The following is a 14,197-nucleotide window of genomic DNA, read 5'->3' as shown; positions in this document are numbered from 1 at the left end:
AATTCAGGGATCGAACCCACTTTTTTAATGTCTCTTACACTGGCAGGCAGGTTCTTCACCACTAGCACCACCTGGGAAGCCCCGGCAGTTATATGTGCATGTATGCAATTTCACTTACCACATCACTTGCTTGACCCCCAAACTGTGTTCAGTTCAGTTCAGTTCAGTCGCTCAGTCGTGTCTGACTCTTTGTGACCCCATGAGTCACAGCACGCCAGGCCTCCCTGTCCATCACCAACTCCTGGAGTTCACGCAGACTCACGTCCCATCGAGTCAGTCATGCCATCCAGCCATCTCATCCTCTGTCGTCCCCTTCTCCTCCTGCCCCCAATCCCTCCCAGCATCAGAGTCTTTTCCAATAAGTCAACTCTTCACATGAGGTGGCCAAAGTACTGGAGTTTCAGCTTTAGCATCATTCCCTCCAAAGAAATCCCAGGGCTGATCTCCTTCAGAATGGACTGGTTTATTCTCCTTGCAGTCCAAGGGACTCTCAAGAGTCCTCTCCAACACCACACTTCAAAAGCATCAATTCTTCGGCGCTCAGCTTTCTTCACAGTTCAACTCTCACATCCATACATGACCACTGGAAAAACCATAGCCTTGACTAGACGGACCTTTGTTGGCAAAGTAATGTCTCTGCTTTTGAATATGCTATCTAGGTTGGTCATAACTTTTCTTCCAAGGAATAAGCATCTTTTAATTTCATGGCTGCAGTCACCATCTCCAATGGTTTTGGAGCCCCCCAAAATAAAGTCTGACACTGTTTCCACTGTTTCCCCATCTATTTCCCATGAAGTGATGGGACCAGATGCCATGATCTTCGTTTTCTGAATGTTGAGCTTGAAGCCAACTTTTTCACTCTCCACTTTCACTTTTTTCCCCACTTTCACTTTCATCAAGAGGCTTTTTAGTTTCTCTTCACTTTCTGCCATAAGGGTGGTGTCATCTGCATATCTGAGGTGATTGATAGTTCTCCCAGCAGTCTTGATTCCAGCTTGTGTTTCTTCCAGCCCAGCATTTCTCATGATGTACTCTGCACAGAAATTAAATAAGCAGGGTGACAATATACAGCCTTGATGTACTCCTTTCCCTATTTGGAACCAGTCTGTTGTTCCATGTCCAGTTCTAACTGTTGCTTTCTGACCTGCACATAGGTTTCTCAAGAGGCAGGTAAGGCGGTCTGGTATTCCCATCTCTTTCAGAATTTTCCACAGTTGATTGTGATCCACACAGTCAAAGGCTTTGGCATAGTCAATAAAGCAGACATAGATGTTTTTCTGGAACTGTCTTGCTTTTTCCATGATCCAGCGGATGTTGGCAATTTGATCTCTGGTTCCTCTGCCTTTTCTAAAACCAACTTGAACATCTGGAAGTTCACGGTTCATGTATTGCTGAAACCTGGTTTGGAGAATTTTGAGCATTACTTTACTAGCATGTGAGATGAGTGCAATTGTGCAGTAGTTTGAACATTCTTTGGCATTGCCTTTCTTTGGGATTGGACGTTTTATACTGTTAGGTTAATCATGTTCCCATCATGGCTTACAATGTAATGATCTTTTATTTTTTGTCTACTGATTGTGAAAACTGATAAATATTTTTTACTATTGTGATTATGTAACTACTACTCACTTAATATTATTGTAGAATGACTGGTCAACAGAAAAATAATAGAACTCTGTATCACCAAAACTACTATTTAATAGAAAAACCTGTAATCACTTTTTAAAATCCTGATGCATATTCTAGTTATCTTGGAATTTTTTTAAAAATACAAACACCCAGGTATTGTTTTACTTTCCCCAGAGCTCCAGGTGTCTTTCTAATGAGCATCCATGTTTAAAAACAACAGTACTAAAAAAAAAAAAATGAAAAAATACTCAAAAAAAAAATCAAAAACAACTGTACTATATGATGATCTTTTACTTTATCTAGTTTATTTCACTTTTTCTATTTCATATTCAGTGCTCCCATTTCAGTTAGTTTGTTTTCCAACTTCTCCATATCCTTTTTTTTTTTTTTTTTGGATGTCTTTTCTCCAGCCTTTATCAAGCATGGTAGCTTGAGATATATATATATATCCATTTTGTATATATATTTTTAGTTCAGTTCAGTCACTCAGTCGTGTCTAACTCTGTGAACCAGTGGAATGCAGCACATACATATAATATGTATAATATATATATATTTTAGAGAACTTATGGAATTTTGCCTAATTGAAACATTAATGACATTTTGATTCCACTTATTTGACTTAGTATGAATAGAATGCTAGATTTCTAATTAAAATAATATGCAACAGGCAATAAAGCTTTACTGTATAGCACAAGGAACTCTAGTCAATATCTTGTAATAACCTATAATGGAAAATAATCTCAAAAATATATGTGTATATGTATAACCTTGCTGTGCATCTGAAACACTGTAGGTCAACTATACTTTAAAAATATATATATACTAAAAACAATCATTTTCTTGCTTTTCTTTTTATTATCACCTATATATATGTATATATACATATATATTCCTAAATAGTGTTGGGTGGGGAACTTAGAAGTGATTAACATTACGAAGTCTACTTCACGCTGCATATAATTCTTACATGCTTTTCACTCAGTGTTGTATTGCTAGGATTAATTAAGGCATGCTTGTGTGCATGCTCAATTACTTCAGTCGTGTCCAACTCTTTGCAACTTTACGGACTGTAGCCCATCAGCCTCCTCTGTCCATGGGATTCTTCAGGCAAGAATATTGGAGAGGGTTGCCATGCCCTCCTCCAGAGAATCTTTCTGACCCAGGAATCAAACCTGGGTCTCCTGCATTGCAGATTTTTTACTTACTGAGCCAAGTGGAAAGCCCATTATTAAGGACTATAACTGTAGTACTATATAATCTAGAGTATATATCCTAATTTATCTATCCTCTATTTGTATACGGGCATTTGGGTTGTTTTTAGATTTTGATATTAAAGAGAATACTCATATGAACAATCTCATACATATCCTGATACTTGTTCAAGTTTCTTTTGGGTATACACCTAGGAGCAAAATGGTAGGTCATGGGGTATGCAAATGTTTATCTCTACAGGGTAATAAATTTTTGAAGGGGGCAGTGCCAATTTACACTCCCACAAGGATCAAAAGATTCTGCTGATCCATATCCTCTAGATATGGTCCAAATTAACAAAATCTTTAAAAATTTATGGTACCATATGTACTATATCAAGCCTACCTTTTTAACTGTGTCCAAGGGTACAGTTCCCCTTCATGGATAACAGCTTTGACACGTTGGAGAGGCTTGCATAAGGCAATGAAGCTACGAGCCATGCCGTGCAGGGCCACCCAAGACAAATGGGTTATAGTGATGAGTTCTGACAAATCATGGTCTACTGGAGGAGGAAATGGCAACCCACTCCAATATTCTTGCCATGAGAACCCCACTGATAGTATGAAAAGGCAAAAAGATATGACAATGGAGCAATTACTAATAGCTCCAGAAAGAATGAAGTGGCTAAAAAAAAAACAAAAGCCAAAAACCATGAAGCAGATACACTGAGTTGTGGATGTGTCTGAAGTGGATACAGCACTCAGTTGTGGATGTGTCTGGTGGTGAAAGTAAATTCCAGTGCTATAAAGAACAATACTGCATAGGAACCTACAATGTTAGGTCCATGAATCAAGGTAAATTGGAATGGTCAAGCAGATGACAAGACTGAGCATTGACATCTTAGGAATCAGTAAAGTAAAATGGATGGGAACGGGCAAATTTAATTCAGATGATCATTATGTTTACTACTATGTGTAAGAATCCCTTAGAAGGAATGGCGTAACCCTCTTAGTCAACAAGAGTCCAATTCATTCATATTGCTGTACAACAACCAGCCACCACATACATCTTCAGAACTTTTCATCTTCCCAAACTGAAATTCTGTGCCTATTAAACAATAACTCTTGTCTCTCTCCTCTTCCCAGTCCTGATCATCCACCATTCTACATTCTAGGTCTATGGACTGACAACGCTAAGTACCTCGTAGTGGAATCACACAGTATTTATCCTTTTGTGACTGGGTTATTTCACTAAGCATAATGTCTTCAAGGCTCATCTCTGTTGTAGCATGTATTAGAATGCTCTTTTTAAGACTTAATAATTTTATATATACTGGTTCCAAATAGGAAAAGGAGTACGTCAAGGCTGTACATTGTCACCCTGCTTATTTAACTTCTATGCAGAGTACATCATGAGAAACGCTGGACTGGAAGAAGCACAAGCTGGAATCAAGATTGCCGGGAGAAATATCAATAACCTCAGATATGCAGATGACACCACCCTTATGGCAGAAAGTGAAGAAGAACTAAAGAGCCTCTTGATGAAAGTGAAAGTGGAGAGTGAAAAAGTTGGCTTAAAGCTCAACCTTCAGAAAACAAAGATCATGGCATCTGGTCCCATCACTTCATGGGAAATAGATGGGGAAACAGTGGAAACAGTGTCAGACTTTATTTTGGGGGGCTCCAAAACCATTGGAGATGGTGACTGCAGCCATGAAATTAAAAGACGCTTATTCTTTGGAAGAAAAGTTATGACCAACCTAGATAGCATATTCAAAAGCAGAGATATTACTTTGCCAACAAAGGTCCGTCTAGTCAAGGCTATGGTTTTTCCAGTGGTCATGTATGGATGTGAGAGTTGAACTGTGAAGAAAGCTGAGCGCCGAAGAATTGATGCTTTTGAAGTGTGGTGTTGGAGAGGACTCTTGAGAGTCCCTTGGACTGCAAGGAGAATAAACCAGTCCATTCTGAAGGAGATCAGCCCTGGGATTTCTTTGGAGGGAATGATGCTAAAGCTGAAACTCCAGTACTTTGGCCACCTCATGTGAAGAGTTGACTTATTGGAAAAGACTCTGATGCTGGGAGGGATTGGGGGCAGGAGGAGAAGGGGACGACAGAGGATGAGATGGCTGGATGGCATGACTGACTCGATGGGACATGAGTCTGCGTGAACTCCGGGAGTTGGTGATGGACAGGGAGGCCTGGCGTGCTGTGACTCATGGGGTCACAAAGAGTCGGACACGACTGAGCGACTGAACTGAACTGAACTGAACGGATATATATATAAGGGAAGTGTAAGTACATATGTAAGTATAAGGGAAGAAGAGAAAACTGGAGTTTGCGTGAAAGAGCTGCATAGATTCAGTTTGGAATATCTACATGAAAATGCCTAGTTGGCAGTTAGATACTAGGTCTGAGAATCAGAAAAAAAATTTCAGCTACCAGCAGATAGATGGTAACTAAAGCTATTGAAGAAAGCAAGGTCACCAGGAAAATGAATAGAATGAGAAAAAGCTAGTCTAAGGATTATGGATTATGTGCTAGGTGGTTTAATAAGACCAATAATAGTAATAGTTAACACTTACTATGAACTTTCTATGAGCCAAGTACCATTTTAAATATTTTACTCACATAATTTAAAAAAAAACCCTTTGGACTTAGGTGCTATTATTATTATGTCATTTAAGGAAACCAAGGGCCAGTGCAGTGAAATAATTTGCCTAAAACTGCACATCTACTTGAGTGGTGAAGCTAAGGCTTTAAGACAGGTAGCCTGAATCCAGAACTTTGCCCCTAACCTTATATAAACCTTATAGTAATTCTGCAAAGTAGATATTTTCGCCTCTATTTCACATATTAAAAAAAAAAGAGGCTCAGAGAAATTAAATTCACTTCCTAGAATCATACAGGTTGCATGAAGTAGGGTTACAATTTAAACCTCAAGACCATATTCTTTCATACCTCAGTTAAGAGAAGTGATTTAATTTCTCTCATAATCTTTTATAATGCTGAGCCTAGTAGTAAATATAATTATTACTACTAATAATGTAAGAACATTGAAGTTTAGCTCCCACTTACCTTTCACAGAAAGTTACTTGAGGTTGTACCACAACATAAAAAAAAAAAAAAAAGTATAAACTAAGGCAGAAGTTGTTGGTTCAGGAAAAAGTGACTCCTATCCTAGAGAAGAGTGAGAGGAAGTCCCAGGACATAAGCCTTGTAGTAGTCATAGAAATTAAGAGCAGGACAGTGACTTTTTGGAGTGGTCTTCAGAGACAAAACTTTGAAACCTAAAAATTAGTACAACCGAGTGCTTAAAGACATGATATAGGAATCTGGTAGCATGCAATAAAGATGTCATTGAATTGCCTCTAGCAGTTTTCTTCAGCAAGAGGGTCACATCATTGCCCTAGAGAGGGCTTACCAGGTGGCACTGGTGGTAAAGAATCCACCTGCCGATGCAGTAGATATGAAAGACAAGAGTTCGACCCCCTGGTCAGGAAGATACCCTGGAGAAGGGAATGGCAACCTACTTCCGTATTCTTGCCTGGAGAATTCCACGGACAGAGGAGTCTGTCAGGCTCCTATGCGTTCATTTGGTAGCAAAGAGCTGGACATGACTCAGCAACTAGCACACACAGAGAAGGAAATGTTATCCTGACAGTAGACAGTTTTGTAGTAGATATTAACTGAGGAATAATTTAAATGCTTTTTATTACATTTGAACACCTTTGGATGAGATGCATCTTACAATCATGGTTTTCTTAGTTATTTTCTTTCTTAGTAGTACAGAAAATAGCATGTTGGATTTGATCAAATGCGTGTGCCACAGTTTTAGATGTTTTATAATATACTCTAATTTAATCTTCATAATTGTTTCATGTAGTTGATGCTATTGGTATTTTACAGGTAAGGAAATTGAGGCTCAAAGATGTTAATATGTTCAAGGACTGCTGTCAAGAGGAAAAGCAAGTACTGCAAACCAGGTATGGGAAATTCCCTGGTGGGTCGGTGATTAGGACTCAGTGCTTTAACTGCCAGGCCCCAGGTTCGATCAGCAAGTCTTGTGGCATGATGGCAAAAAAAAAAAAGAAAAGAAAAAAAGACAGAAAGGAAATCAAGAGAGAAAACCAAGTTTAACTTCAAAGGTCATGCTCTGTTGTACCTCAACATTTACCATGGGTGATACAAAGCTCCACGTTGAATAGTTCAAATGGGATGAAGCTTTTCCAGCTACTCCAGAAAGAGCCAATCTTGCCCTCATCTGTGCTCGTAACATTTTATGAACATCTCTGTGGATGTAAAATGTCACTTGCCATATCAGCAAACACATGATGCTGCTGCCATCAAGCCATCAGCCACTATTCAGGCCTGAGGGAGCTCAGGAAAGAGACAAACAGGCTGCCGACCACCTAGCTGTCAGCCACTGCAGTGGTGCACCCTGAGGGGATTCAGGAAGGAGTTAAAAAAAAAAAAAAACAGGACACTGGACCTAGATAGTTAAGGTGTATATCGAAAGAGTAACTGCAATAAGCCCAGGCTCTTGCATCTTCCCATATATGGCTAAATTCATTAACTTGAGATGTCTGGTTTTTCTTTAATTAGCAGTGATCACTCGACTTCCAACCTGGTTTTTGTTGTAAAAACTCCTCCTGGCTCCTCCCATAGCCCTTTGGAGCAGTCCCTCAGAGCTCCTTGGCTGCCTTCAGGGCTTAAGGCCTCAGAAAGACTTCTGAACAAAACCTTAACTCCCAACTTTGAGGTTTTAAGGTGGTTTTTGTTGTTGTTTTTTTTTTTCAATCAACACCTCTCTTACATCTTATTATAACATGTAACTTCCAAGGAAGTCAGGAATAGTATCTTGATAATTACCGTTTCCAATCACTGTAGTGTCTGCCAGTGATCCTCACACAGGTAGAAGCTCAATGTCATTAAAAGGAAACAGGACGTCTGCCACTAAGTCTAAACAGGAGACAAGAAATGCATATATAAGAAACAAAGGCCAAATTTCCCATTGGCCTTTCCGTTGTTACAGGGAAATTATAAATAAAGTGCATTGGTGTTTAGGAGAAAAGAACAAAGAATATAAAGTACAATTTAAGGGGAGATAGTTCAGCCAGCTTCCTGATTTTCATACACACTCACACAGACATAATCAGTCTCGAAAAGCTGAAAAGGCTGAAACTAAGCTGCTGAGACAACTTTCTTCAACCATTTTTCCTATATTGCAGGTGGATTCTTTACTTTCTGAGCCACCAGGGAAGCCCTTTAACGAGTTACCAGCATTTATAGATTAGAACATTTAAAATTTCACATAACTCAGGATTTGGGGATTTTCTTGAGAAATGGGAAGATACTGGAAACTGGGTGCTCATTCTCCAAGGTAAATTGGTTACATGCATCAATGGTTCCTTTCATACCAAGTTCGTGCTCCCTTACTCATCGTAGTACCTCCCACCATTTTCTTAAGCCCACCCTGCGTAATGGTGTTTATTTGAGTGTACTTATCACTTCAGTTCAGTCGCTCAGTCATGTCCGACTCTTTGCCACCCCGTGAACTGCAGCACGCCAAGCCTCCCTATCCATCACCAACTCCCGGAGTCCACCCAAACCCATGTCCATTGAGTCGGTGATGCCAACCATCTCATTCTCCGTCGTTCCCTTCTCCTCCTGCCCTCAGTGTTTCCCAGCATCAGGGTCTTTTCAAATGAGTCAGCTCTTCGCATCAGGTGGCCAAAATATTGGAGTTTCATGAGTATATGTATGACCACCTCCTAAGACATGCCGCTCACTGCTCTGTTACACAACCAGGTATTTTCAAGGACTGTGTCTTTGCCTTTCTTCAAAACACTGCCTCCTCTAAGCCACTGCTTCATTTCATTAGCTCCCTCCGACCACCTGCTGAACCAGGTCACCGCAGCATTCTGATCACACTTCTGTAAAAGCTCTAATCACATCGTATGCACAAGTTTCTCTCCTTTGCTAGGATGGGAGTGCCTGGAAGCCAGCGGCCCGGGGCTCATTGATGCTCACGCCTCCAGCCCCAAATCCGTGACCTGGAACCTAAACAGAGTTTAGGTACGTGTGTCTGGAAGCCAATTTCCTCACTTTAGGCAAACCGAAACTAAACTATCTACTCGGCCTTAAATGTGGGACTGAGACAGAAACACAGACGAGCAGACGAGTCAAAAAACGCACACTCGGGGCGAGAGGAAAGAGCACCTCAGTACCGCAGCTAGCAGACGTTACCAGAGCAAGTCCCACCGCTACAAGTTGGTCTGGGCACTCCAGCTCCAACTCTCGCGAGGTTGGGCCTGAAAGCCAGCCCATCCGCCCCAGAAACTTACAGCGCGGTTTCCTCAGGATTCTCGCGACAACAGGGCACGCCAGAATGGGCACTTCCGGCGCTGCGCCCAGGAAGCGGAAGTGAGGCTTCCTGTCTGTCAGAGTCAGTGTGTTACACCGCGGTCCTGAAATCTAGGAAAGTCGTTTTCGCTTCGCTTTCCCTCGCTGTCAAGGGCTTCCCCCTGGAGGGTGGGAGTGCAGAGAGTGAACCGTCGCGAAATGAGCACGATGTTCGCAGACACGCTGCTCATCGTTTTTATCTCCGTGTGCACGGCTCTGCTTGCCGAAGGTGAGAGCAGTTGGTTTTTTTGACCTGTGATCAGACCTCGAGGGAAGGGAAGGATGTTAGGCCCCGGGTCCCTCGAGCCCCGAAGGGAGAGGTCAGGAGCCGTGCTTCCTTTGGTGGCAGTGGGGATGGGTCTCATGTACTCCAGGATCGCCTTCAGGAGTGGGAGGGAATCCAGTGTGGAATCCATTGCCAGGTTTCTGCGGTCCAGGGTAGATTTCATTTGCGTGTTTGTGGCGACAACTTCGAATCGTGGCATGGTTGTTTTGGTTGAACATCAGTTGTTAAGCACTAGTGAGTATAAGGCAAAAAGTCAAAATCCATTCTTATCTAACAGTAACCACTAATAACGGTTTTGTTACGGTTCCAAACATTTCTCTATTAGCATTCTGCATTTAATGTTTCAGGTATAACTTGGGTCCTGGTTTACAGGACAGACAAGTACAAGAGACTGAAGGCAGAAGTGGAAAAACAGAGTAAAAAATGTAAGTATGCCAACATCCTTTAGAGACAAGTCGGGTTTACTGAAGTGCATGTTCATAGTACGTATTTTAGGAGCACCAACTGTTATAAAATTTTATAGGAGTAGGTGAATCCGACTTGAAGTCTATTTAGAAATATAAGACTTTTGTGCAAAATATGTACTACAAACAGCAGAACAACTCACGGGAGCCGTACTTGTTATGTGTTGTGACAGTTCTAGAGAAGATATCCCGTTCAGTTGTGAGGGGCATTGAAGCCTTTGTGATGCAGCTAGCCTTGGAGTCCTTCCAGGGTAGTTAGAATTTGGACAGAGGATGAGATGGGGAAGGAATTCCAGGCAAAGAAGATAGCATATGTGCAAAAAATGTGGAAATTTTATCTAGTAAGATGTGTTTGGAGAACATCAGGTCATTATGATTGGTGTCAAAGTTAAATGGTGTCTTTTAAATAGGGATAAGCCCAATTTTCTGTTGGGTCTGATGGTTGAAGGAATATTTGAGCAAAGGGTTTAGAGCAAGTCGAGTTGTTTTTGAAATAAAACAGGAATTCCACAGGATACCCCTGAGGGAGCTGCTAGAGATATAATATGGATGGTTCCTTATAGGCTTGGTCTGGTTTTCAGTCGTTTGTCTTATAAAGATTAACTTTCACATCTTAACTTTCTGTATTCCTAAAGTTTTCTGTATGTGTTCATAGGAGTTTGAAGTCTTCTTTCTTACAACATGCCATTTCTAATATCCACATAGCAACCATCTGTGTAAATATTGCTGTATAAATATTTTTCTCCCTTTGTAAAAAAGGAGATTGAGACTCAGGTTAAATGACATGTTAATGTCTCAGAGCAAACAAAGAAACCAAATCCAAACCATCACCGACACAATGGACATGGGTTTGGGTGGACTCCAGGAGTTGGTGATGGACAAGGAGGCCTGGCGTGCTGTGGTTCATGGGGTTGCAAAGAGTCAGACATGACTGAGTGACTGAACTGAACTGATGTCGGTTCTGTTTCTAGTTTTTTAAGGAGTCTCCACACACTGTTCTCCGTAGTGGCTGTACTAGTTTGCATTCCCACCAACAGTGTTGGGGGGGTTCCCTTTTCTCTGCACCCTCTCCAGCATTTATCGTTTGTAGACTTTTTGATAGCAGCCATTCTGACCAGTGTGTATACTCACTCTATTAATAAACTCATTTATGTGCTCTGCTTGCCATGGACCTCCAAATGTATGTCCTTAGTCATTTATCCTTAATGCAAGATTCAGATATCCAGTTATCAACTTGTTAATTCTACTGGAATGTCTAATAATCATCTTACACCCGACCTGTCCAAATTGAACTCTTGTTGCTCACTTCTAAGCCTATTATGTATATAACCTTCACAATCTTGGTCAGTGGTAATACTGTCCTTCCAGTTGTTCAGGACATAATCCTCCTGTTGTTATCTGTAACTTTTCTCTTACAGCCACATCCAGTACTGTTGGCCTGCCTTCAGATATATCCACAGCCTGACCACTTTACATCATTTCCACTGCTAACTACCAGAGTCTAAGCTGCCATCATCCTTTGCATAAATTATTATGATAGCCTCAAACAAATGTTCCTGTTTCCCTGTAGTCTATTCCCAAGATAGCAACCAGAATAATTCTTCTTTGTAGTATATCGGTTCATGTCCCTCCTCTACTCATAAGTCTATGATGGTGTCCCATTTGACTCAGAGGGAAAAAACCACAGAGTTTTTACAGAGGTCCCAATTACAGCTCTGAGCTTCTTTCCCTCTCACTGACCTGTTGCTGTTCCTCACTACACATCAGCCTCACTCCTATGTCCAGACCTTTCTAATGGCTGTGCCCTCTACCTAGGATGTTCTTCCCTATCAAATCTTACCTAACCCTCATGTGTACTTAGTTGCTTAGTCATGTCCAACTCTTTGCAACCCCATGGACTGTAGGCTGCCAGGCTCCTCTGTCCGTGGGGATTCTCCAGGCAAGAATACTAGAGTGGGTTGCCATGCCCTCCTTCAGGGGATCCTCCCAACCCAGGGATCGAACCCACGTCTCCCGTACTGCAGGTGGATTCTTTACCAGCTAAGCCACCAGGGAAACCCAAGAATACTGGAGTGGGTAGTCTATCCCCTCTCCAGGGGATCGTCCTGACCCAGGAATTGAACTGGAGTCTTCTGCATTGCAGGCAGATTCTTTACCAGCTGAGGTTCCAGGGAAGCCCATATCTTCATATCTTCTTTAAATCTTTGTTTAGAGCTCACCTCAGTGAGTCTTAACTTGGCCACCCTATTTAAAACTGCAGTCAGCTTACCTCCTGTACCGCTGCTACTCATCTCCTTTATCCTGCTCTGTTTTGTTTTGAGTCATCTGCTAGAATGACACTTCATTGGAGCAGGATGCTTTTATTTATTTTTTTTAAATCGTTTTTGTGTACTGATTTATCCTATACACCTAGAACAGTGGTTGGCACATGCTCAATGTCTAATAAATATTTGTTGATTCAGATACTTTCTTCTGTCACCCTGTATGTGCAGTCCTTGTCAAGCCCTGATACTTTATTGTCCTCCTGAATTGTTTCCAGTCTTTCCACATCTCTTCATTTCCACCACCATCACCCAGTTTAAACTTCCATCAAGTTTAGTCTACTGTGACAGCCTCCTCATTGGTCCACCTGCTGCTGCTCAAATCTCCTCCATATGGAAACACCTGGAGTAATTTTTCAAAACACAAATCTGATTATGTTACTTTTCCTTCTTAAAACACTCAATTTTTTCCAATTGCTTTGAGGACAAAGGTGTGGCCTACAAAGTCCAGCATGGTCATGCCTCCCTGTCTCCTCTCTGACCACATTTGTATCATGTTTTTCCCTACTGTTTCTCTAGCCATTGTCTGAACCAATTTTGCCTTTTTCCTACTATGCAGTTGGGCTTTTGCACTACTTTTTCCTCTGGGATAATTTTCCTTTCTCATTTTGTATAGTGAACTCCTACTCATTCTTCAGATCTCAAAGCCTTATTTAGTCTCCCCTATCAAGATCCCTAATTTATACAGCTACTTCTCCTTAGAGAACTTGTCATAATTATAATTTAATCTGTGTATGGTTATCATTGTTTGAATAATATCCTCTCCCCAACTAAAGTATAATTTCTATGAGAGCAAAGGCCATTATATCTCTAGTACACACAGTGCCTGACATAGATTTGATACTGATAGCTTATGGTGAACAATGTTGGATTTGTGATCTCTGAAGACGATTTAGCTTTGGGACCAGGGACCAGGCTTGATCACTCAAGAGCTTTTGTGTAGGAGTTTTATTAAAGTATAAAAGGGACAAAGAAAACTTCTAACATAGACATCAGAAGGGGGATGGAGAGTGCCCCCACTTACTACTAGTCTTATCAAGGCCTTATATACTTTTACCAGACCCACTCCTGCAAACATCTTAAATTAACAAGATTAAAGCTTACAATAGAAAGGTCTTACCAGACCCACTCCCACAATATACATCTTAAGATAACAAGGTTAATCAGAAGGTTCTTGTTAAGGAGAAACACGTCCTCATTGTTATATTGACTAAGACAAAGCAGTGTAGAAAAAAATGTTTGTCCTTTTCTCCTCCTTGAAAACCCTGGACCTCTTTTCCCTCCAGGGCCCCAGACTCCTTATCAACCTACCTAAGGATTAGCTCTCTCAATGCTTGATAAAAGAGTGTGTTGAATATATTAAAGAATAAACTATTTCTGTAACATAACACCACATATATTCTTTGTGAGAAATTGTTCTGCTCTGATCATAAACTAGTTAGCCAGCATGTAGTAGCATCCATAGACAAATTTCTGCATGTCGTATGTATCATGGAGTAGTCTTATGAAATATAAAACACATTTAACTTTGAATCTGTTTAGATCAATATTCTCATACCTTAAATACTTACATAAATATGAATTTACTCTATAGATTTGGGGCTTCCTTAGTGTCCACAATTAATTACCTTGTTTATAGTAGTTATCTGTATTATAAACATTGTCCCCTTCACCTGACACCTAAATTCAAAGTAGTATAGTTGCCAGGCAAAGCTTCCATAGTTGTATTTTTTAATGTGGTTGACTAATGTTCTTTCTTTGAAGATAAGTATAAGGTAGGTTGACAGTGATTCGAAAATCTCTTGGTATTTTTTTATGGTCTTATGTCCTCTACTTTATAAAAACTCAGTGAGATGCACAAACATAGAAAACAAATTTATAGTTACCAAAGGGGAAGGG

At 40.7% G+C, this 14,197-nt stretch overlaps 1 protein-coding gene and 1 long non-coding RNA gene across 2 annotated transcripts in view; one reads left to right on the top strand and one right to left on the bottom strand.

Moving 5' to 3' along the window:
• Window positions 6,573–9,139, bottom strand: LOC106503645. The gene is made up of 3 exons (XR_001297335.2): window positions 9,045–9,139; window positions 7,695–7,784; window positions 6,573–6,885 (listed from the first exon to the last, which is right to left on the bottom strand). It is a non-coding gene; the product is annotated as an uncharacterized LOC106503645 (long non-coding RNA).
• The window catches only part of TMCO1 (transmembrane and coiled-coil domains 1), a 60,811-nt gene continuing 55,841 nt past the window's right edge, over window positions 9,228–14,197 (top strand). The window contains exons 1-2 of the mRNA XM_005677092.2: window positions 9,228–9,456; window positions 9,861–9,938. Coding sequence (XP_005677149.1) covers window positions 9,387–9,456; window positions 9,861–9,938 — 148 coding nt within the window. The 5' untranslated portion in view covers window positions 9,228–9,386. The remainder of the gene's footprint in view (window positions 9,457–9,860; window positions 9,939–14,197) is intronic.

Source organism: Capra hircus, chromosome 3 (genome assembly GCF_001704415.2).
Source record: "Capra hircus breed San Clemente chromosome 3, ASM170441v1, whole genome shotgun sequence".
Lineage (NCBI taxonomy): Eukaryota > Metazoa > Chordata > Mammalia > Artiodactyla > Bovidae > Capra > Capra hircus.
The sequence above is the reverse complement of the archived record's forward strand: the minus strand, read 5'-3'. Positions and strand labels throughout refer to the sequence as shown.